Raw genomic sequence first — 25,006 nt, forward strand, 5'->3', positions numbered from 1 at the left:
TGGAAAGACTTAACAAGACGAGATAAAGGGGCCATTACAGTAGGTGCTAATAGAGTAGCATTGGCCCAGCTGCTCCAGACGGCTGTCATGCGAACATGTTACCAGCACGCCTCGTTCTAACATGTGAAAGGCATTTAGAGTAAGCGCAGGTTACAAGCCAACACATTAGCACCAAACCCCCACATTCTGACGAATGAATGCGGGGGGTAGAAGGAGGAGAAAGGATAATGCAACGACTACATGCAAGTCCTACTGGCACAAAGTGTGAATTTTTATACCAAAATGTGCAGCAAGATGTTAATAAAGAAGATGAGCGACTCATTTTATTATAGTAAAGGATATTACTAGGCTCAAACCAGGATATTTTTAACCTAAGAATAGTTAACCTAAAACTAAAGTCTCTTATCATTGTTTACTCAGCCTCATGTCATGCCAAACCCATAAGACTTCGAAAGACAAATTAACATTTTTTTATAAAATCTGACAGATTTTTGCCCATCGAGTCCATCTACCCAAAATTTGGACACTCCAACAAATTAATAAAGACACAGAAAAATTAATCCATATGAATCAATGAATTAGTTTGAACTCAGTGATATGACTGCAGTTAACAACATAAAGAACACATAATATGGCTTCGAAACTATTAGGAACTATGCAGGGCGGCCTTTGAAATTCAAGGGCCCACTGCAAAAAAAACCAAAAAAAAAAAAAACAGTTGGAACTCTGACAAGTTTGTCCTTAAAGTCGTGTAATGAAAGTGTGGAGATGGACAGTCTTTACAGGCGCACGATATAAATAAAGAAAAGTGAAATTCTTCAAAAAATGAAATTCTACTTTTAAATATGGAATTAAAACCATCAGTGGGTGGCGGCAAATCACCATCTTAACAAGTGAGTCATTGCATCATTCATTCAAGTGATTAGTTCAAAACGGCTGATTCATTCATTCATTCAGGGACAAAGCAAATGGAAGGATGCACCTGAAATCACATACTCCCTTGAGTAGGTACTAATAAGTAATTACTTTGTGACTGCTAAAAAACTACGTTCTATATAATATGAATGTGTGTAGTATGAATGTTAACCGGACATACTACATTAACTATGCTGTCAGTATCACGTGACCTACCAGCGTCAGTTGTGTCGCATAACTTTCATTCAAAAATCCTCTCCAGTGGCCACATGGGACAGTAAAATGGCCATTGTTTGCACACTTCAGAAGCTCACCAGAAGTAGTCTGTTATCCGGGTACCTTTTGCCCACTCTCTTATGAGTACTGTGAATTCGGACATACTTCTTTTGTCACTTACTGTTTTTCGGAAATATGCGATTTTGGATGCAGTCACCGACTCTTTGAGTCGTAGAGTCAATCATTAGATTGATTTGTTCAAAAATGTTCATTCAATAATGAAACATATCACTGTGTTGTTTGGAGACGGCTCTACTGTGGATTCGTTTGGAACTATTTTTGATGGTGAAATAGTCTGTTTTTGCTCTGTTTAAAATAGTCTAAAATGTAAGTTACCTAATATTAACTTTCTGTTAATTTAACTTTTGTATAAAATCAATATCACATTTACAATCATGTCTGATATTCAGGAAAACAACACTCTTGCTCATGTGGTATTGCCTAAATATGAAAAAGAACTTATACACGAACATTTTTGCACGGCGTGATGGCCAGGGGTGGGGCTCTTATTTGAGCACAAGCGGAGAGCCCTTCTGTCGCGAGGCCCATTTCAAGTGAAATGTGCGAAACAAAGCAAAGGCCGCTACTGCTTTTATGTTGCCATTACAGTGCCATTTTTCAGGTGTGTCCAATAGTGTTCCGCAGCGCTACAAACCACGGCCCTACGAATTATGTGACAAGTTTAGTCAAATAGGGAATGTCATCTGTGAGCCCCTACTTCTGGAATAGCTGATGTCGTCACAAGCACCACTCTTTTTACTTCATTTTCCTTGCTTTTTTTAAGCTTCACTATTGCCACCTAGTGATATGGCATGCAAATTGTATTACATATATATTTTTATTGAAGGGGTAGGGTTAGGGCAAGGTTTAGGGTTGGGGGTAGGTTTTTATCTATAATTACCATAGGTCTGTATTTGACTGTATAATATATTATATGTTTTACTAATAGCTGTAATTATGAGATTCAAAAGAAATGTAAGTTAGCCTTACAAACATTTCATGCATAAAACAAAATAAAAGTACTTAAAAAGATTGTTTCAGTCAATGACATTGACGCTTGTTTCTCTGCAGGAGGCGAAACTTGTAGTTGGAGGTGTGTAACTTGTAGTTGAGGGGCATAACTTGTTGTAGTTGGAGGCATAATGTAGTTAGAGGAGTTAATTGTTGTAGTTGGATAAGGCGTAACTTAGTTTGTAGTACTGCGGGATGCAGACAGACCCTTCTCCCATTTTTGGAAGCCTGAAATCTTTGGTCTTCATTTATTGTAATTGCATGGAAAACAACATCCAGAACAATCTACAAAATTGCTCCTTTTGTGTTCCACAGAATAAACAAGGTCATACAGTTTTGGAAAGACATGAGGGTGAGTACATGTTGACAGAAGAATATTCATTTTTAAAACTAAACCTGATGAACGAATAATGTTCAGTCACAGTGTAGAGCTCTGGAAAGTGCATCCCCCAAAAAGAAGACCACAAAAGAGTTTCATGAAGACAACGGGCATCACGTTCTCTGGGTGTGTGTTGTTGCGTAATGTGAGGTATTCTGATAGCAATCAAACCAAAGGAGCGGCCCTCTCAGACAAGAGTTCAGGCCCCTACATGTCCGTGCCCACACCACCAGTGCTTGTGTATAAGTGATATATGATTTTTTAACTCTTTGTACTGACTGAGACTCCACCTACACAAACGAAACTAAGGCGACAGGGTTAGGTGAGGCGCTAGAAAGCACATACAGATGACCTCCAACCTGATTCAACAAGAAAAAGGATATGATAAGCATGCAAAACAAAGCTGTGAAAAAAGTTTGCTCCTTCAAACTACTAAATTGCTCCGTACTGGGGAGAATATTACAAAAAACATGTCCAGATATCATTGCCCCCCAAATATATAAAATTAATTATACATAGATATTATTTGAATTGGAATTAAACACTCAAATTCAGATTACTATAATGTTTCAGACATTTTACTTACAAAATATTGTAATGCAATTTTTTTGTCATTTTTTATTTAAAATCATATAAACAAATGTATTAATATTTCAGAATATTTTCCACCGTTTTTAGAAAAAAAAAGTCTTAAAATAGGCTTCAATTTCTTTATTATATAATTCTTTTGTTAATTTTGGGATGAAATATGACCTAGATATGTCCTCGAGAGGTTTTGTGTGATTTACCCCTACACATTAATCAGAACTCATGGATTACATGGTCTATACAGTCCTGAAGTGTACAGGCCAGGAAATATGCTGTAGATACAGGTCTATGCATGAAAATACATATGGATTAAGGTTGGAGGCATTTTAGTCAGCGCTGAAAACCATGCTTTCATTGTGTCATGTACAAGAGTCACTTATCTTCTGTCATGATTGGGGAGAAACAAATGATGCATCAGGGTCTCGTCACCAACGTAGCAATCCTTTGGAAAACCTAGACTGGCGCCATGGTTTTGATCAAATCAAAAGGTTTCAGATCCAATGTCGATCTATTTTTAAAATCGATGTACCACTTTGGTCTGTTCTTGTTGGGAAAACATATATTTGAGTGCTAGCTGTCGTCTTTTAAGTGCAGCCTTTTTCTGGGCAATTTCAAGCTAGCTAATGATACTCAGAAACATTCAAAGCTCTGTGGGAAACAGAACACATCGAATGCAAATAAAAACAACGACACCGGACATGTCAACTTACTTTTGGAGCTTCTCATATTCCCGCTCAAAGTCCCTTTCAACCTGTGGAGAACACGTAGAGAGATATGAGAGTGGAACGAGAAGAATGGATAGAAAGATCTCTTTAAAGAAGTGTGTGGGCAAACTGCTCTAGTTTTGCTCTCTTGGGTGTGTAATCACAAAAACAGGATCTACAGGGCTGCAGAACCTAAAAGTAAGACAAGAACGCAAAACCAGTAGATGTACGTTATCAGTTTGGGACCTTTTAGCTATTAGGCGAGATCTTTGAAGAACGCCAACGAGATCAAATAAAAAAAGATTAAGAAAACAGAACAAGCTAAATCTTTCATTTGGAAATCAGCAGTTGCAGGAGGTCCTGTAATTATTGCAGTGCCCTTCTGTTGCCACATTAGTTTGTGTCCATGCCACCCTACCGCTGTGTGTAGGGGGTTAATGATGCCATAATTGCAGCAGTAGGGGTTCCTGTCCTGTGGCTCGGTGGGCAAAGTCTGTAAATAAACAATATTCGGGAAGGCAGGCAGTTGGTAGCCCGTTTAGGCCTGTGGCCTGCCCACTCAAGGGTGACCATGGAAGTGTGGTGTAGCAGGAAAGGAGGCGAGTTAGGGAATGAGGTGATGAGGGGAAAAGAAGAAAAAAAAGATGTTGATTGACCTTGCAAAAATGAGGAAGAGATCAGGACGCCCACTGTGTACGGTGTCCACAACAGAGGAGCGCTTATGAACTCACAGTTGATCTCCTCAAACAATGACTCAAACTCTAACCACAGCGCTGGAGTCAAATGGGCTAGAAAACTAGACATTTACATTTGCGGAAGACAACGTGAGTGGCACGTGCCTGAGAAAACTTGTTGTCGTGATGCTACAGTGTTTTGTATACCGACCCAAGTCAAAAGATCACACCCTCAAGTCTGCATGATATTCTGGTCTATAGAAACACTTTAAAGTGCAACAGTCAGGTTCCGGAAGTTAAAAGCACCTTATTTCACAATGTGGAAGTAAACTATTTTCTTTTCTGTGAATGTGCGAGACTTCCGTTTCATTTGTAGCAGTAAATAACTTCAAGAATAACACAGTGCAGTAAAAGGTAAAACTATTTGCGCTACAAATCTGTGATTATAACTGAAACAATACATTAAAATAATATGATAAGAATACCAGTTTATAAGCTCTTTTGAACAGCTAAAAATAACTGCAAGCAGCTGACACCTCGCACATTCAATTCGCTCTTGCGTTAAACTTTTATTTTTTATTTATTTATATTTTTTTTTAAATGGACCCCATTATACATTCTACTGACTATAAGTAACATGTCAACTTATTCTATACTAACCCTAACCTAATAGTCTACTACTAATACTCAAATGAGAGTTACACTATATCCTAACCAGACATGTTGTGATAAGATTCCAGCGACAAGCAGTTTGTCTGTCCACACCAGATGCGACTATGAGATGTTTTTGAAGTCAATCAAAAATTACAGCCAATCAGAAGACCATGTGGGTGGGCTCTCTCGGCAAACTCCCGGCACTCACAACAAAATGGACAAGTACATAATCAAATTTATGAATATTACACCATTTTAAAGTCCCCCTGTAGTCAATAATATATTTAAAACATTTTTCCTGTGAAAAAAAATAATGCCTTAAAATGGCCTGAATGTAACTCTACACCCTTGCTTCATTTAATATACGCAGATCTATGAATATGTTAATTAGCCCTGTCTCCACTCACTCGCATGAGCTCAGAGATCCACTCGGTCAACTTACTGAGGTAAACGCTGCACAATAGTATTGCTTTTTACAACGTCGGACACATAAAGGCAATTAATATGATTAGCCTTTTGCCTGACTAAGTTATCAAACAGCTAATAATGTGTTGCTAATGTTACACAAACCATGTTACTGTTCGTCATCTCAGTCTGCCTTCTAAAAATCAGTATCCTGAGAAATGCTTTGAACACCTCAGAATGGCATATAGTTCATCATAACATCGTAATATGTTCAACCTGCTATATTGCTAAATATATCTGATTTCTCATATCAACAGAAAAATATATTCCAGGATATATTCTCTTGAGACTCCCCTGCTTCAAAGCGGAACTTCATATAAACAACATTAAAAACTTGATTTTCACCACAGGGGGACTTTAACATTATTGAAAATACATACTGAGTTACTGAAACAATCTTTGTCATAGAATACACTTGTCTGTTCACAATGAGTTGACACGTAATGTTCTTGTTCCACTTAATTTATTTTGAAGATCTGACGTAAATTGTCCATTCAGTATGACCATAAAAGACACACAAAATGATATTCAAACTCACATTAGGCACTTTTAACATTAAATAAAGCACATAAACAGCACCTGAGATTATCATTTTCATACTGTGTTGTTGTTCTAGCCGCACCGTCGCAGAAAAATAGAAACAGTTTCTAAAATACAATCATCGTGTGTCGCATCACAGTTAGCTGGGACAAAAACTCGAATTAATGTGGTATAGATACCTTTTATCGCTTGTCACAGCAATGCGTTGTGTCTGGTTAGGACACGATGTTAGTTGAAATGTAGCTGCAAAGTTACTTTTATAGTTAGTAGAATATCTAAAGAAATAAAGTAACCTTTGACATGATTCCATTCTGTTTTAAAATTGTTTTAAAATTTTAAATGAATTGCAAATTATAGGTGGTAAATATTATGCAAAATAAATGTTGTGGCACAGAAATAAAAAAATAAAAAAAAAAAGTTAAAAATGGGGAAAAGAACACTATTTCTTACCGTTTTAGAAACAATCTGTTTCCTTGGTTGTCCAATTTTGAATGGAATCCTAGGAAACAGAGGAACAGAAACACATACTTATTATGTATATTATAAACTCACCTTAGCATAAAGAATACATTTCATTTATTTTCTCGCATGAATTTTATTTCATTTTAATTAGTATTTATAATATAAGCACTCATTTATTAAATTCCATCATAGTTCTACTCAGTCCATTTTTACACTTTCAAAGTAGGCTGATTTTGATGACTACAAACAAAACCCCCATTTTGGTCAACTGTTTGATTTAATGGTCATAGTATTTCATAAGAGAATTTTGAGGTTCACTATGAAAACCCCAGAGGCAAATCAAATCTTCTCATATGGGCCACATAAATCCATCTCAGAAGCCATCAAAGGCGGATGTGTGTAATTAGAAGTGGCTGTCGCCGCTGCCACAAGTCTTCCTGTGGTCTGCTGAGGGGAGGGGGGGGGGGGTCACTGTATGTGCACATCTTACACACATGCACTTTCTTGATGTCTGCTACTGAAGACAGGAATTCACTCAGACTCAGGTGTTCACAAGAAGCAGTCACACACATGTGCCATGGTGGAATCAGTGGCAAACACACATATGCAACACATGACAGCAAATAACTACCAACCACAGGTCACCTTCAGGCATGAACCAGTGAGTTCACAGTTCTCCATGGATTGAGAGCTTATACTCAGAAATCACTCCAGTTCCAGTGTGACTACTATTTATGCCGACAAACTATTCTGAATTTCTTTAAACTTTAACATTTAATTTAATGTCATTTAAGTTTCATAAGTCTTAAGAATAACACAAAACATGATATCAGTTGTGCTTTCATTTCGGGCTGATGAAAGCTAAAGATCTGCAGTTCAATGAAGTCGAGAACCACAACCAATTCAGTCTGTCAGTCATTAGACTGATTCAAACAAATACCTTGAGAGTTCGAGACTGATTCTTGTCTTGACTCATTTAAAAGCATCAGCTCATAAGAATCTTTCATTCTCAAGTCAGACTACAATGGTTGTGCTGAATATTTGTTTTTCTGTGCAACTAGCGAGGACAAAGCAATAGCAAGAAATATCGTCTTTATTATTTTGGGATGTCTAATCTTACTCTATCATCAATTTAAATTCAATTAACCTATTTTTGCCCATGAAATTTTGCATGACCGCACCTTAAGTGTTGGGCTTTTCAAAATGTATTAGGAGAGTAAGTGTTCGGTTCAAGAAAGTCAGAAGCCTATGACTTCAGTCCTAACAAATCAAGACTTTTCAGGAAGTCACTTTTAACAGGCCTGAAGAGATCCTAACCTTGACACGACACTCCAGCCCTCTGGGTGTAAAGGTATGTTAACTTTGGTCTGGTTTTCCTACAATTCAACAAATGCAAAAAAAAAAAAAAAAAAAAAAAAAATGATACGCCTACAGGTCGTCCTTCAGTTAGGTCACAACGGTTGGTTTTGTCTCCAGATAAAATCTCATTCAAATAACTTTGAAAAGTTTTTTTGTTTAATTTGATACTTATGCCAATATTCTCGTACTTTTTCCCACCTTATTTTACGCTGCTGTTAACTGTCAAGCTTAAACAGAGCAAGTTGTCAGAAACATGCTGAATCAAGCAATGCTTCTTAATAGCTTTCTAAAGTTAAATGGCAAACAAACAATCTCTTAAAATCAAGTCCCTTCAAAAGTTCCAACCAAATTCTTTCATTTCAAATCAAAAGCCTAAAGCTAAAGTTGTTTCAAATAGGAAATGTGTCAGATTAATGAAACACGTCATAATGTTCACTTCTTAGACAATCCAGTCCAGTCTGTAACATAACTCAATCCTTATCTTCTTCTAGTATTTTTTCCGGTCTAATCTTTACTAGAGACAATTGATATTTAGGGCTTTACAATCAATGTCAGTCTGATGATAACTAGGTAAAAGATCATCCTGACCTATATAATTGACTATGACTAATGTGGACAGAGTATGAATCTCTTTATTTGCGTTTGGATGCTACTTCAAAGACATGAGGATAAGGTTTCTGCTGAAATAAGAATCGCCCTAGACCAACGTTAATGCAGCAAACAGATGTGAAGATTCAAGAGCTTCAGCTTTTATCATGACCAGCCACTGCCAACCTGATGTTCAATTCATCTTTCACACTACACATCTAAACTCTTTCACCACATCTTAACAGCACAATGCTTTGCTAGTAACAACAGATACAATGATATGTTTAAGATAGGTGTGTATTGTAGAATCAAAATCACTCAAAAGTTTGGGGGACAGTAAGACATTTTTCTTTACATGAGAAAAGTTAAGGGATTTTTGAGATCATTTTTGAGTGATGATAGAAATGAACAGTGTCAAAGTTTTGAATCAAATATGATCTTTAAAAAAAAAAAAAAAAAAAAAACTTAATTGCAAAATAAAAGGCATTTGAATAATCACAACATTGCTTAATTTTACATGGTCAGCAAAATAATCATGAATATACTAGGAGTATTCACAATATCACTCAGGCCTAAACCTTATATTATGGCGATCATTAAAAAAAGAAAGAAAAAAGATCAATGCCGATACGATCACATATACTGTGCATTGTGTGGGTTTTAAATTGTCACTCCACTGAACCTGTCAAACCTGTTAACGTACTAAAGATGTGGCACAGTGGCATCACATTCCCATCCACTGTTCTCACAACTTTCCTTAAGTGAAAAGCAGCAATTAACCGTTCGCTCTCCTTCTCTGTGACATGCGTTGTTTAGTAATTACACCTGAGGCGAGCTGGGGTAGACCTGGAGAGAAAAAAAAAAACACATTTCCCACTGCTGCCAGAGCAGGCACCTCTCTCACGCACACATCTACACAAACTATTATTGATGTGACAGAAGTATGGCTCCAGAAGATTGATGGACAGCTGGGGATGACAGGAACGCGGCGATGCCGGCTGCGTCAAAGCTAAGGTGTGTGAGCTAATGAGATGGAAAGAGAGGGGTGTGAGGAAGTGTGTGTGTATGAGAACTTGGTGTGGAGAACAGAAATGACATTGGCACAGCTGAGTGTATATTATATATTATATTAATTATATTATATTATATTATATTATATTATATTATATTATATTATATTATATTATATTATATTATATTATATTATATTATATTATATTATTATATATGACCCTGGACCACAAAACTAGTCATAAGTCGCACAGGTTTATTTGTAGCAATAGCCAACAATACATTGTATGGGCCAAAATTATTGATTTTTCTTTTTTGCCAAAAATCATTAGGATATTAGGTAAAGATCATGTTCCCTGAAGATATTTTGTAAATTTAGACATTAATGGCTGTGTGTTGAGTTATTTTGAGGGGACAGCAAATTTACACTGTTATACAAGCTTTACACTCACTACTTTACATTGTAGCAAAGTGTCATTTCTTCAGTGTTGTCACATGAAAAGATATAATAAAATATTTACAAAAACGTGAGGGGTGTACTCACTTTTTAATGTGCCATCAGAGGGAACATACACACATACACATATTATATATTTATATAATTTTGTGTGTGTGTGTGTGTGTGTTCCCTCTGATGGTACACTAATTAAAAATAAATATAACCTTAAAAAAATGTGCGTACAAATATTTATTACTCACTAAAAAAGTAAATACGTTTTAAATCACTTTTTAAAGATAAGATACAGCCCTGTTCCAAGGAACACAAAGTTCACCTTTTGTCATGCTGCTGTTATGCCTAAATCATCATGGAAAACTACAAGTCATCACCCACGGAACTTCCTGAAGTCCTACCGCTGACTCACCCCAAAAACAGTTTACTACTGCCAAAATTACATAAACAGCCATCACTCAGAGCTCGGCAAGCAAAAAAAGAGAAAGTAAGAAGCCAGACTGAAGTCAATTGTTTCATCTGTGTGATGACGTAGTGAGTTGCAACATCAAGACCTGTTTTCTCTCCTTTCATGTCGTCAGAAAGGTGAGTTCATCTTCGCAAGCAAGTCACGCATCAGTAAATATTGCTCAACTAGATGTCCTAAATGATTTGACAGAGGAAATCCATTCTTCATTGAAAGAAGAGGGATTTTCATTCACCATGGATGCTCTTTGGGTCTCATTCTGTAACCGTGCGTATGCACACATTTGTGAATAATCTTTGTATACAAACCAGGGTTATCAAGAAGTAAAAGTAAAAAAAAAAAAAAAAAAAAAAATAATAATAATAATAATAGTATAAGTTGAAGTACTAAAATAAATACAACTAATGAACTAAAATAAAAAATAAAATGAACAAATACTAAATATACATAAAAATTACAACAGCAAAACATAAAAAATCTCATTCAAAATATAAACAAAAACAGTATATTACGGTGACCGGGAGGGGATGTGTTTGGTTCACTTAGTTTTGACATTGCCATGACATATCAGCTCGTGGGAACGTAGTAAGTCGTGGCCACAAGATCAGTTTTTTACATCCTTATGTTGTGGCCACTCAATGTAAGTCATGGCCTCAAGATACTATGTTGAGGGAACGAGATCATTTCTCATGGCAACGAGTTAAATGTGTAAACAACCTGCAACCACAACAATCAAAATGATTAGCTTTACATTTGCATCTAAAAGCTCATTTTGTACATAGTGTTGCAATGATATTGAAACACAGTATGGAAAATCACTTTGCAAAATTCCTTCATTAACATTAAAGACTTGTCTGGCAAGTTTCTACATTTCACATCAACGCCCCCAATGACATCATCGAGTATCACGAGTTATTGCATGAACATTTTTAGTAAATAACGACTTTAGGGCCCGTTTCACACAGAAAACAATTCTATGACTTTAACACATTTAGAATATACACTTCCCGGCCAAAAAAAAAGTCACTGTTTGGATTTTAATAGGAAAATACTTAAGAATCTATGAAAGGATCATTATTACAGTGATTAGTATGTGTCTAGCATGTTATATATTTGGCAATGGTTCTTTTAACCCTTAAAGATGGAGTGTGTAGCTTTATTTCTTACACAACCATGTAGGAAGACACATCACGACCATATTTCAGGATGACAATGTCAAGATTCACCAGGGTTAAAATTATGAAAGAATGGTTCAGAGAGCATGAAGAATCATTTTCAAACATGAATTGGCACTTCTGAGTCCAGACCTTAATTTCTTTGAAAGTCTTTGGGATGTGCTGGAGGAGACTTTACAGAATGCTCACCTCTTGCATTGTCAATTTATTTCCATCGAGAGGTGCATCATTTTTTGGTCAAGATCTTCAACAAATACAAGAGGTGAGCACTCTGTAAAGTCTTCTCCAGCACATCCCAAAGACTTACACTGAGGTTAAGGTCAGTGCCAATTCATGTGTGAAAATTATTCTTCATGCTCCCTCCCAACAATTCTTTCACAATTTGAGCCTGATGAATCTTGACATTGTCATTCTGGAATATGACCATGATACATCTTAATACATGGTTGTTTAAGAAATTAAAAGCTACACACTCCATCTTTTAGGGTTAAAAAGAATTGTTGCCAAACATAAAAAATGCTAAAAATATAAAATAATAATCACTGTTATAATGATTCATCCAATGACTCTTAAGTATTTGCCTATTAAAATCGAAAATCTTTTTTTTGGCTGGGCAGTGTAGCACATGAGTCATGTGGGCCAGTTTTATGGGGTTTTTAATGGTACATTTTTTAACTTTTTTTTTTTTTGAGCTTGACAGCATCTGTCATCATTTACTTTCATCATATGGAAAACAAGAAGTGTATCTAAGAGAACTTCTTTTGTGTTTCATGGAAGTCAGTCTTATGAGCTGGAAAACAGGGTGAATAAACGATGACAGATTCTTTATTTGGTGATGAACTATTCCTTCAGACTCTACTAATAAAGATTACCACATTAACACCAGAGCTGTATAAGTCAGGATGTCAAGGTTTGACAGGATGTCAAGGTTCTGACAGGAAGGAAGAAATTCAGTGGGATGATTTTGTACTGTGGGAATCTGCAGCGAAGGTTCTTCGCATACAAGGCCATTTTTACATACAGGCTTATTTAAGTAAGCGGTTAGGCCGTACAATCCGATCCCATGCTCTTGAAGAGGTCACATAACATTAAGGAAAAAAACAAATCATAGACTTTTTTTTTTTTTTTTTTTTTTTAAATGCAATATCAACACACTTTATGCTCATTATCACTTCTGAAGCCAATAAAGTAGTGGATTTAGGTGCATTTCTGGACAGTAAAATGCCCAGGCTTGTCAATACTCATAAAAAACAATCAATAATACATTTAATGTAAAAAAAAATAAAAATAAAAATGATTACAAATATTTCTTTCAATATATACTTTTATCATTAACTATTAAAGACAATCTGACATCAGACATATTTAAAGGATTATGGGAAAATACCAGGGGTTTACTATAGGAACTTCCTGTCTGCGGTATAACGAGACAGAATATGAAATATTATTTATGGAGATGCTGTTCACAACAGTATCCTGTGTGGCATGATGCATCATGTCATTTTGGTTTGCAAATTTGTGCATGATATCATTACAGGGATGCTGCTGCTGTTGCTAAATACTGAGTTTATTATGTCAACCAATGGCGTCTTTTGGACATCAAAACAAGACAGTAATGAGTGGTAATTAACCTTCCATTTTAATCTGTTAATTACAGTGTTGACCATCCAAACTCGATGTAGAAACTATGGACATCAGGTGGTGTCTGAAGAGATAATGGTCACATGATGGAGTATTTTTGGATTCAGTTTTAAATATTTTAAGTAAAACTTGTGCTGCACAGCTTAATGCATGTTACAGTTAAGAAATACTATCTAACACAGTCTTTACTATCCTACTGACACTGAAATACAGCTATGAGGTGAAAGAAATACAGCCAAACAGTACATATTCGATGCTTAATATACAGCTATGTGGAGCAAAATTATGAGGCCATCGAGATTTCACTGGGGGCGGGATTTCCCAGCCCAACAAAACAAAAAGGTGTTTGTACATCACAGTTCTGGCAGATCAGGAAACTCAAGATTAACATGGAAGAGTGAATGTGGCATCATGCCTGGTCATGGTGTAAGACCCATTTCAAGCTAGCTTCAGTGGTCTGCTATGAACGAGCTCGGAGACTTACAGTGTGTTCACACTTGTAGTTCGGTTCTCTTGGATCTTTTGGTCTGGACCAAAAAAGAAAAATGATACATTTAGTCCTGGTTTGCTAAGCATTCACACTGTCATTTTTAACACCGAACCTAAAAAAAAAAGCCAGAATTTGTTAAACATCCAAAACAATGCTACACATGATGGAATATGATGGAGCTGACAACTCGTGAAGAGCTTTTAAAATGTGTAAAGAGGTCAAAACAGTATCAGGAATCCCTCACACACAAACAAAGATCTGCTGCGAGGACACACGGTTCTGATGCCTGTACCGAACTGTAACGGGCAACATCACGATATGACAAGAAAAACCAGGTATGCTTGAGCATTCTGTCATTTTTAGGGTCGTATCTTGTGACATCATATCCTGTTTTTGGTTAGTTTACATGTCTTTGGTCCATGTAGCATTCATATTTCAATCAAACTGCACCAGAGTTACGATAGCTCTGTTCATTTGTAGTTCAGTTCATTTGAATAAGTGTGAACGCTGCCATCCGAACCCTGGTGTGTTTTAAAACAACGGACCGAGATCACAGAAAAGGTGGGTATCGGTCTGCTTCCAAATGAACTCTGGTGTAGTTTGTGGCAAAAAGGATCAAAAGGCAAAACAGGACATGATGTCACAGGATGCTAAAAAGCACAGAACGCTCAAGCATACTCGCTTTTTCTCGTTATAGTACCCTTGCAGCAGATCTTCATTTGTGTGTAGGAAGGAGGAATTCCTGGCACTGTTTTGACACTTTTGCACATTTTATAAGCTCTTCATAAGTTCTCAGATGGTAAAAAATACCATCATATGTATGCACATGAGTGCATTTAGCTCAGAACACCGCATTGTTTTGAATGTTTGACAAAATATATGTCATAAATGCCTTTTTTTTTTTTTAAATTTGTTTACATTTTTTATATCTTTAGGTCAAGTCTTAAAAATGACAGTGTGAATGATAAGCAAGCCAGACTAAATGTATCATTTTCTTTTTTGGTCCGGACCAAAAGAACCAAGAGAACCGAAATACAAGTGATATCTGTTCCAGTTTGCTGAATGATCTCTCCCACATTCTGAGATTTTACATTTGAGATTATTCACCATAAGCTCACATTTAAATAAATACATATATAAATATTGAACAAATATCACTTGCATAGTTTCTCATTTTCACTCTCTCCAACTTGCCATCCAACCATCTTGTATCTCAGGGGTGTCAAAGACAGGGCCTGTGGAGGAGTGCAATTCAGCTCACAAAAGTATTTTAGGGGAAAAAGTAAATAAAGTTATAGAAAAATAATTATAAATTATTAAAAGTATTTTCGTTCATTAATTATATTGTTATAATATTTAAAATAAATATAACTCCATGGTTGCAAGTTAGAAAATTTAATTTATTGTTTTAATTAAACCCTTTAAGTTGCAAACATTATTTTGTTGAGTCCGGTTGACATAATGTTGATCGTTGCATCAACTTAATATTGTGTGTAAACTCAGATTTCTGCATTTTTTTTTTTTTTTTTAGTAGTAGAAGTTGTAGTAACTTAATGAAATTGTCCTGATAACTTCGGAAAATAACAAGTAGATTTCTAGTTCCCAGCATAGGACTGGATAAGGAGAATAAATGTTGAAAATAAGCATTATTTTTTTATTTTATTTTTTATTTTTTTGTGAAAGAAAAGACCCGTTAATGTTTAATGCTGTTATGTTTGACATTTAAAAGAGTTTCTGTAATGCTGAAGTTTTTGTGGTTACCATTGTGCTGAAGAGTAGACACATGAAGGTAAAGTGACAAGTAATATCTTACTTGTTTATTAAAAACACATGAGAAACTATCCAAGTTAAGCATGTGCGATGAAATGGGTAAGATTAATTGGTTCCAGGGGTACAACTCAAACAGTTGGAGAGACTACACACGGAGACACGTTTAGCTGTACACGTAAATTTTGCATCGTATCAGCGTTTCATCCAGACGGATCCGGCGTTTTGGGAGCCTGAAACCTCTATTTTTGAATCCTGGTCCCAGAGTGGATACATCTGAAAACTTGTGTTTTCGTGTGTACAACCAATCCGTATATTTTGTGAGACGAGGATGTCATCACCCCACGTCTCGACCCTAGTCAGACACTGCTACATCGCGTAACAGCAACAACAACAATGCCGCACTATACGCTTATATTCGTGCCGCAGAAGCTACTGAGCCTATTAGCTTTACTAAAGCAAAAATCTTCTGCTTCTTTGCTACTACGGTGAGCAACAAATGATTATGGATTGTTGTGTTGGGTTTGTATACAGCGTGCAAGGTTTATGCGCATGCTCCAAATCCTCTTCTCCATTTTTAGTGTATCTCTGTCGCAGAATTATAGCACCACATACTGGTTTGGCATGTATTCTACATGGTTTTGCGTCCGTTTCAGTGGTTTCATGTGTACACAGATATTTTTTGAGACAACGCAGTGTTTATAGAATTTTTTTTAGAATGAAGAAAAAAAGATTGGATAGGGAAAGCTCTAGCTTCTTGTGGACGTGGCCTTAATTATTTTGAGTAATCAACTTAAAAATTTGTGTTTATGCTACAAATTAAGGGTGTTTTCACACCTATGGATCGCTTGTTTTGTTCCGAAACAGGGACTAAATTTGTTACAATGTTGCTTTTTTTTCTTGGTTCGGTTCGCTTTCACATGGCAAAATTTCAAAGCGTACCAAAATGCGTTAAGGTAAGTCACATGGGAGTAAAACTGTCCTCTTATTGGTCAGAATTTTCTCTGCGTCATCCATCAAAATAATGATTGACAAGTTCGCTCCATGAGCTTATTGTGGCTTTATAACTGTCGAGACACACACAAACACTTTATAAATGTAGCTCTCTCCCGCAGTTAATTCATATTTGCTGCGGCAAATTCAAACCCGCGCTCTCTCTCTCTCTCCATCTCTGGATTTCCCAGCGCTGTCTAGTTGTCCTTGTGTCTGTCGAGAGAGACCATTTGAATTTTATAATGAAGCAGAGCGGGAATTGAGACTTCGTCGGGACAGCATTCTCGCACGGAGAAGTGTAATTACACACCAGAGGCGCTCGTTGGCTTTCAGATAATGTAAATAATGTGCTTTAAACATGTAAACATTACTGATTTTTATATCATATTTTCCGTTATGAAAATGATATAATTTGGTTCGTTGGTCCGTTAACTGGGTCGATTGCTTTCACATCTCAAGCGAACCGCTCCAGAGTTCGTTTGAAAGCGTACCGAGACCACCTCTTCAAGCAGGTCTCGGTACGCTTGTTTGGTCCGCTTTTGGTGCGCACCCGAGTGCGATTGCTGCTTTCCCACCTGCCCAAACGAACCGCACCAAAGGGGCAAACGAACTCTGGTACGATTCAACCGAACTAAATGAGGCAGGTGTGAAAGCACCCTAAGTTCCTGAATGTAATTTCATTCAAAGTTGTCATAATTTTTGAAAAAACTGCGTTAATTTTTTGTTTTGTTGAGCCAACAAAATGTTTTTTTGAGTGTACAAAAGGATTGATTGATTGAAATCAAACATCTGAAACATACTGAAGAACCCACAGAATGAATCTCAAATGATTGAGAGTTTATGCCCCAAATCTCAGATTTATAATTTAATCAGAAAAAGGACGCCATAGACATTCATGCTCGAGGCCAACAGATGTGACCTTTAGAATTAAAATGAAGCGTTACATTACTGCGGGTAATTCTGCAGAGTTACTAAATGATTGCTGTATAGATGTGTCACTTTCATGTTGACCTAAACAAAATCCTCTCCATTCCCAGATACACATAATCATGAAAGGTGCCCTGTTCTGGAATCTAAGGCTTTACGCTATCAGCACAATCGCAGACGTGCTAGTGACAGAAGCAAGAACAAAGCTCCGTTCAGACTTGCAGCAAAAATTACGCCGAGAACAGGCAAACTTGACTCACGCTACACATCAGCCTGAGTGGAGAAGTCAGCTAATGGAAGCTCTATCTGTTGAGGCTGCAGTTTTATGTTGGGATCTTATCTACAAGGAGCACAGAGACTTGGTTGAAGACTAGGGAGCGGCAATTGTTTTCATGGCGACCCCAGTGTCAGAACGGCCACGTCACTCTATCTAGCAAGAGGCCCTGAATGAATGCAGTGGGTCAGCCTGGTTCATAAAGGACTCTTTCACCACCGGCTCATTCGGGCCTTCACCCCAACACTAAGCATACTAGAGAGGAAGCATCCTCTGCTGGCCGCTGACCTTTCAGTAGGGCCCTGTGACGCGGATTCAGTTTCCGAAGTTGAACATCTGACAATGCAAATGGTAGAATGTTTAATACGTCAAAAGGAAAAGCCAGAAAAGCAATCTCCCCTCTGCTTTGGACTCTCCAAAGAATGACGTTTTGATGTTCTGTGACGTTAAAATGCTGAATCGTTTCAGCCAGAGTGGACTTTATGAGTTATGACACAAATTTTTGCATGAAGTGGATAGCTCCTTTGTGGTCACAAAGCCATGAGCCAAAACAAATGCATGCCTGTTCATCATCCCCTCAGCATCCCAAGTTCATTCACATTATGCCAATCGCTCAGACTGAAACTAGTGACCTTAAAGGGATAGTTCACCCAAAAATGAAAATGATCCCATGATTTACTCACCCTCAAGCCATTCTAGGTGTATATGACTATCTTCTTTCAGACGAACACAACAAGAGTTATAATAAAAAAAATATCCTGGCTCTTCCAAGCTTTATAATGGCAGTGAAGGGGGCTCAAGATTTTGAAGCCCAAAAAAGTGCATTCATCCATCATAAAAGTAATCTATACGACTCCAAGGAGTTAATAAAGGCCTTCTGAAATGAAGCGATGGGTTTTTGTAAGAGAAATATCCATATTTAAACCTTTATAAACTATAATAACTGGCCTCCGGTAACAGCCGTACGTGAGTCTAGTTCCGGCAGAAGAATGACAGAGCAAGACAAAACACCAGTCACAAATTAATAGTCTAAAACAGGAATTTTTAAAGAGAAATGTCGGAGAAGCTTGAGTTTGTTGCCCAGCCCTATTTGTTTGAACCATGAGAGGCATTTACTCTCAAGTACCGGGTCAGAGGACACTCTTCCGCTGGAACTCAACTCGCGTACAGACGTTGTCGGAAGGCAGTTATTATAGTTTATAAAGTTTTAAATATGGATATTTTTCTTAAAAATCCCATTGCTTCGCTTCAGAAGGCCATAATTAACTCCCTGGAGGGCTGCACTTTTTTGGGCTTCAAAATGTTGAGCCCCATTCACTGCCATTTTAAAGCTTGGAAGAGCCAGGATATTTTTTAATCTTATTGTGTTCCTCTGAAAGAAGATAGTCATAGAAGATAGTCAACCTAGGATGGCTTGAGGTTGAGTAAATCATGGGATAATTTTCATTTTTGGGTGAACTATCCCTTTAACGAACCAAGTCAGCTTTGCTGCATGCAGTGTAAGCAAGTTATGATTGGACAATGAAAATTTAAAGGGTTAGTTCACCCAAACATGAAAATAATGTCATTTATTACTCGACCTCATGCCGTTCTACACCCGTAAGACCTTCATTCATCTTCAGAGCACAAATTAAGATATTCTGTTGAAATCCGATGGCTCAGTGAGGCCTGCATAGCCAGCAATGACATTTCCTCTCTCAAGATCCATAAAGTTACTAAAAACATATTTAAATCAGGTCATGTGAGTACAGTGGTTCAATATTAATATTATAAAGCGACTAGAATATTTTTGTGCGCCAAAAAAAACAAAATAACGACTTATAAAGTAATGGCCGATTTCAAAACACTGCTTCAGGAAGCATCAGAGCATAATGAATCATTGTGTCGAATCAGCGGTTCGGAGCGCCAAAGTCACGTGATTTCAGCAGTTTGGCGGTTTGATATGCAATCCAAATCATAATTCGATACGCCGATTCATAACGCTCCGAATCTTCCTGAAGCAGTGTTTTGAAATCGGGCATCACTATATAAGTCGTTATTTTGGTTTATTTTGGCGCACCAAAAATATTCTCGGCGCTTTATAATATTAATACTGAACCACTGTACTCACATGAACTGATTTAAATATGTTTTTAGTGCATTAATGGATCTTGAGAGAGGAAATGTTATTGCTCCCTATGCAGGCCTCACTGAGCCATCGGATTTCAACAAAAATATCTTAATTTGTGTTCCAAAGATCGACGAAGGTCTTATGGGTGTAAAACGGCATGAGGGTGAGTAATAAATTACATTATTTTCATTTTTGGGTGAACTAACCCTTTAAAGTCAGCATGCAATGGAAAATTGCATTTGTTTTCTAAATGCAAATTATTTATCTTATTGTGAACTATTCATTGTAATTTCTTAATCAAAATTTCATAACTCAATCTTCAGCTTAACCTCCGCCTCTTTCTTACTAACCGACTTCAAGCTCACATCAGATCTGCCTTCATCCAATCAACAACAGATGCACAGAACCACATCCCCACCTTACATTTTTTTTTTCTTTTCAATAATTCGTTTCACTCGGATGTACGTCACAAATGAAAAAAAAAAAAAAAAAGATCTGTTGCTACTTCCGTAACATTACGACTTTACAGAAATCTGCAGAAACAGACATTTATAAGGTCTACATGTAATTTTAAATGCCAGCATTCAAGAGTTACCGTAGTGGACGATTACAATTCACATGATGAACATATAAGCGCCACTGAAATGAAAAACTGCTAATCATCACAAAATCACTTTGTGTATTTGTTGGAGCAGCGTGGCAGATTATTATGTTATCTAAACACAAATCCGCCAAACCTTTGTAGTTTAATGGCAATGTCTTTCCTAAGTTCTCTTACATCTTGATGAAAGTAAAACAAACTGACAAGGCAGAACTACACAAGCCGACAGTGGCCCATTGTGTTCAGCCTAAAACAAATGCTTTAAAGTCCCTAGATTACTGGAATCCAGTGAAAGACCGACTCAGAGACTTATGAAGGGAACAACACTTAAGAATAGGTTCTTCTTTATAAGACACCTCAGCAAAGAACCTCACTGTTATCTAGAGACATGTGTACTGTATATAATTATTTAGATTTAAAGTTTGTGATGTTACATTACATTATAGGTTCTTCAGATCAGTGAAGGCTACTGGTTTCTTATGATTTCTTATAGTTTTCTAAATACAGAATAAAACATTTCAATGTTCCTGTTCCAGACTGTAAAACCCTCTTGGGTCTGATTCATTGTAAATGATTCATGTAAGTTACACATATCACAGGGTGTCTACATTTATAACACTCTATTTATACATGCTCTTTTATAATTAAAGGAGCTAAAAATAAGAATCAAATAAACTATACTCATAAAGTATATATAAGAAGTGAAATATTGACAAATCAAACTGTAAACATTGTGTCTCCGGGGGCTTGTGAGCTAACTTAGCTACTGTAACTAGGGAAAGACACCAAGTGCTAACAAGAGATACAGTGAAAGCGAGAAATACAGAACATTTAAAACAAATCTGAAATTCCCAACAACCAGACATCGCTTTTCTGAGTTTAAACGGGACGTTTAAACTCATTCGTAACCTCACGGTTAAATTAGCGCCTCGCGAGCTCGCTAGCCACAGTCAACGGCTGTGTGTCAAAAGCTCGCGCGCTGCCTAACTAGACAGCAATTTAGTTGTATTCGAACGCTCGAAGTGCAGTCTAGGTAGACAACTCACTGTGTATTGAAACACAACCAGCGTCACTTCAAGTCGCCCGAAAACAAACGATTTATTATTGTTTATTAACCCACATAAGCGTTGTGATACATACCAGCTCATCTTGTGGCCAAATTCAGTCCAAATCAATCGAAATGTAATCCCTGTCTTTTAAAAACATCGCCTTTTCAGCCTTTTAAGATTCGGACAGCGAGCAGGAAGTAGAGAAGTTTACTGCAAGTCAGAGGTCGAGAGGATTTAAACTACGGAAAGCGGAGAGGTCAAACTACAAGCGCGCAACAGGTACCGCACGAGCCACGAGATTAGAATGTGTTCATAATGATGTTAAGCAAACAAAATTATTGTAATAATACCAATATTCTTAGTTTCGCCTGATGTTTTATTTTAAGCATTATTTTTGTCCATTCTTTAAAGAAAACGTCGACTGATTGAGAAAACAGTCAAAGGTTTCTCTCAAATCAGTGCTTACCCAGCAAAGTGAATTTGCTTTTTTCAAAGCAAAGCTCTGGGAAGTTTACCGAGTTTTCAGGCATGTTCATTTAAGTATCAAATGTTCTCCTAAAATATTAAGTAGAGTAAACACAAATGACACAATAGCTCAGGTAAACTGTGCTTTAGATGGTTAAATTTGATGACAAATGTTTGAGTTCAGATTGAAATCTTGCTGTTGAGGAGAAACAATTGAGTAATTAAACAAAATGATTTTTTTCTTCTAAAGTTATAAAGTAAAATATCTAGGTTCCGCCAGAACGCCTTCCTTGCTCAACTTATGAAGAAAGTGTAATGCTTCTCCGAGGTTGCCAGGTTTTCACAACAAAACCAATCCAATTGTCCTTTCCCCGGGAGTTTGATTGACAAGCGCAAGCGGTCTAACCAATCAGAACGCCGCATCCGCCATTTTGTCCGACAAAGCAGCCAGTAGTTAAAAGATTAACCTCGGTGGAATTAAACTTGAAAAATGGTGTGTATTGACGTCTTTGCGCATTTGAAACAACATTCATTCTCATGTTCATGGACTAATAGGAAGAGATGATTGGTTTTTACGAGCGGTTGAGCTGAGGATCTACAGCAATCTGTCACGACCATGGTCACGACACATTAAAGAGCAACAAAACGGTTTTTATTGTTCGTATATTATATGTTTAATTTCTTTAATAACTACACGGTTTGAAAGCTGGGACTTTAATATCATAAGTAACCTGCTCTGTCTTGTCTGTCGATGTGTGGTCAGTGTCCTCTTTGTTCCGCGATGTATTTTTTACGATGTATTTTTTACTGCGTGTGGAGTGACAGCGCCACGGCTTGTCGGACAAAACAACAGTAACTAAGGGGGGCGGGGCTCGGCGAAAGGCTAATTGCTACTCAAAACTAGCCCAACGGTATTTCAGGGGGATCCCCTGGTAAAATCCGTGTTTTTGGCTGGGTTCCCCTGGTAAAATCGCATTTCACTGGCTAAATATAGTGTTATAGGGTCGCTTCAACCCTCGAACATGAAAAATAACCCACAGCAACAGCCTAATTACTCTGGAAAACCGCGGAGTTGGCAACACTGCGGCAATCGCAGTTCAAAACGCTTACGCTATGCCGCGTCACTTACGCTTTCTTCGTAAGTTGAATACGGAAGGCGGTCTGGTGGAAGCTAGATATTTTACTTTATAACATGTTAAATATGGATATTTTTCTTAAACAAATGCATCGCTTTGCTTCAGAAAGCTATTATTAACCCTCTGGAGCCGTGTCAGGGTATTTATTAATATCAGATTGTGTTCATCAGAAAGAACAAAGTCATATACACCCAGGATGGCTTGAGGGTGAGTAGCCTAAAGTTCATTGCACACTGAGTCCGAAATTCGCATGTGAAACTTTATCAAGTTAAAAAATAAATTCGACCTCAATCGCATTTGCACACTGCCTCCGAAACTTTCGTCCGTCAAAAAAATATTCGGATCATGTTAAATTTTCTGCGTTTTTCGCATCCATGGCACGCATTTTGAGAGACGTTTTGACAATTCAGAGCCACTGTACTTGAACGCAAAAATCCAGAATGCCATCTGACAAGTTGAGCCACGTCTTCTACAGCACAAAACAGCAGCACAACATGCGGAATACAAAGATACAGAATATAAAGACAGATTGTGCCAGTACTAAAGTATCAAACTGAGGCACATCCTGAAGTAAACTTTGAAATGCTCGAGATAATCCCGCAGCTCCTTGATGAGGTGAACTCTCCTTTCTCTCTATGCGATCGGGATTGAATGGACCCAATATTTCCTCTTTCTTTTTCTTTTTTTAAGAAGAGAGGAGATAACTAAATCGTGCTCACTGCTTGAAGACTTAATTTTGTATTGTTTTGTGATTTTTTTTCGCAACGCATACATTTTTATGCATCGGACTCAGTGTGCAAGGTCTCTGTGCGTGACGATTTTTTTAGGATTACGAATACAAAAAAACTTCGGACTCAGTGTGCAAAGGCCTTAAATTTTGGGGTAATTTTCATTTGAAAGTGAACTAATCCTTTAAGGCCCGTTCACATCAAGGAAAATATCTGTAGGATGATAACTATATCGATAAAGTTTTAATAGCCTAATCGTTCTGATTCTATGAGAATAAGTCCACACTAACTGTAATGGCACAGAGGAACGATATTGATATAATTGGAATTACATTTTTTTCTCCTTCTGATGAACCATAAATACACTGACAGCCAATCAAAAACCACCCAAATTTGAAGAACTCATTTAAAGCGGCAGACTACAAAACCGCAGCTCGCATTTATAATAAACCGAACATTACTGTCCGTTATATGGATGCTAATATACTGTAGTTAATATTATTGTTATCTTTATAGTTATCGTTCTGTGAACGAGGCTTAATTATTCGGTTTTTAAGTCTGACGTCACGCGGCAGCACTTTCCGCTCTATCTCATACCACAAGAAAACAACAAATGGTGCTAATATACATACGCGATGTGGTTTAATACTTCCAAAAAAATTATAATCATAACTTTTATCTCCATACCAACATCTCAGATGGCCAGACAGTGATTCATCTTTTATAAATCGTTAAAATATTAATGTCTGTGAAGCTGTGAGCATGGAGACTGTTGTGTGGACTGTAAGTATTTAAAACGTCACGACTTAACAAGCGGATAGGTTTTAATATGTCTCATTTTATGAGAATATATGTCCCCACCACAAACGATAATGACACAGAGGAACAATATTGTTGAAATCACTTTCAGGATGATTTTTATTTTTTTTTAGCTCATAAAAACATGAGGAACGCTAGGGTGTGGACGCTAATGTAGTTATTGGTACAGTTATCTTTAGTTATCATCCTTTATGCTATTTGTTGTCTTCCAGGCCAAATCTTAAATTCCTATAGATTTTTTTTTTTTTTTTTTACAAAAAATATATTTAAAATACAAATATATATTTA

The 25,006-nt window shown here is 37.0% G+C and overlaps 1 protein-coding gene across 2 annotated transcripts in view; it reads right to left on the bottom strand.

Annotated features, from left to right (window-relative positions):
* Positions 1-21,795, bottom strand: part of bin3 (bridging integrator 3) — a 73,986-nt gene extending 52,191 nt beyond the window's left edge. The window contains exons 1-3 of one of the 2 annotated variants that reach the window (XM_067395442.1): positions 21,662-21,795; positions 6,657-6,705; positions 3,880-3,920 (exon numbers count right to left, since the gene is read on the bottom strand). In XM_067395442.1, coding sequence (XP_067251543.1) covers positions 3,880-3,920; positions 6,657-6,705; positions 21,662-21,669 — 98 coding nt within the window. In that variant the 5' untranslated portion in view covers positions 21,670-21,795. The remainder of the gene's footprint in view (positions 1-3,879; positions 3,921-6,656; positions 6,706-21,661) is intronic. The other variant, XM_067395443.1, reaches the window with a different exon arrangement.
* Positions 21,796-25,006: the final 3,211 nt, after the last annotated feature.

This window comes from Chanodichthys erythropterus, chromosome 9 (assembly GCF_024489055.1).
Source record: "Chanodichthys erythropterus isolate Z2021 chromosome 9, ASM2448905v1, whole genome shotgun sequence".
NCBI classification, from domain to species: Eukaryota; Metazoa; Chordata; class Actinopteri; order Cypriniformes; family Xenocyprididae; genus Chanodichthys; species Chanodichthys erythropterus.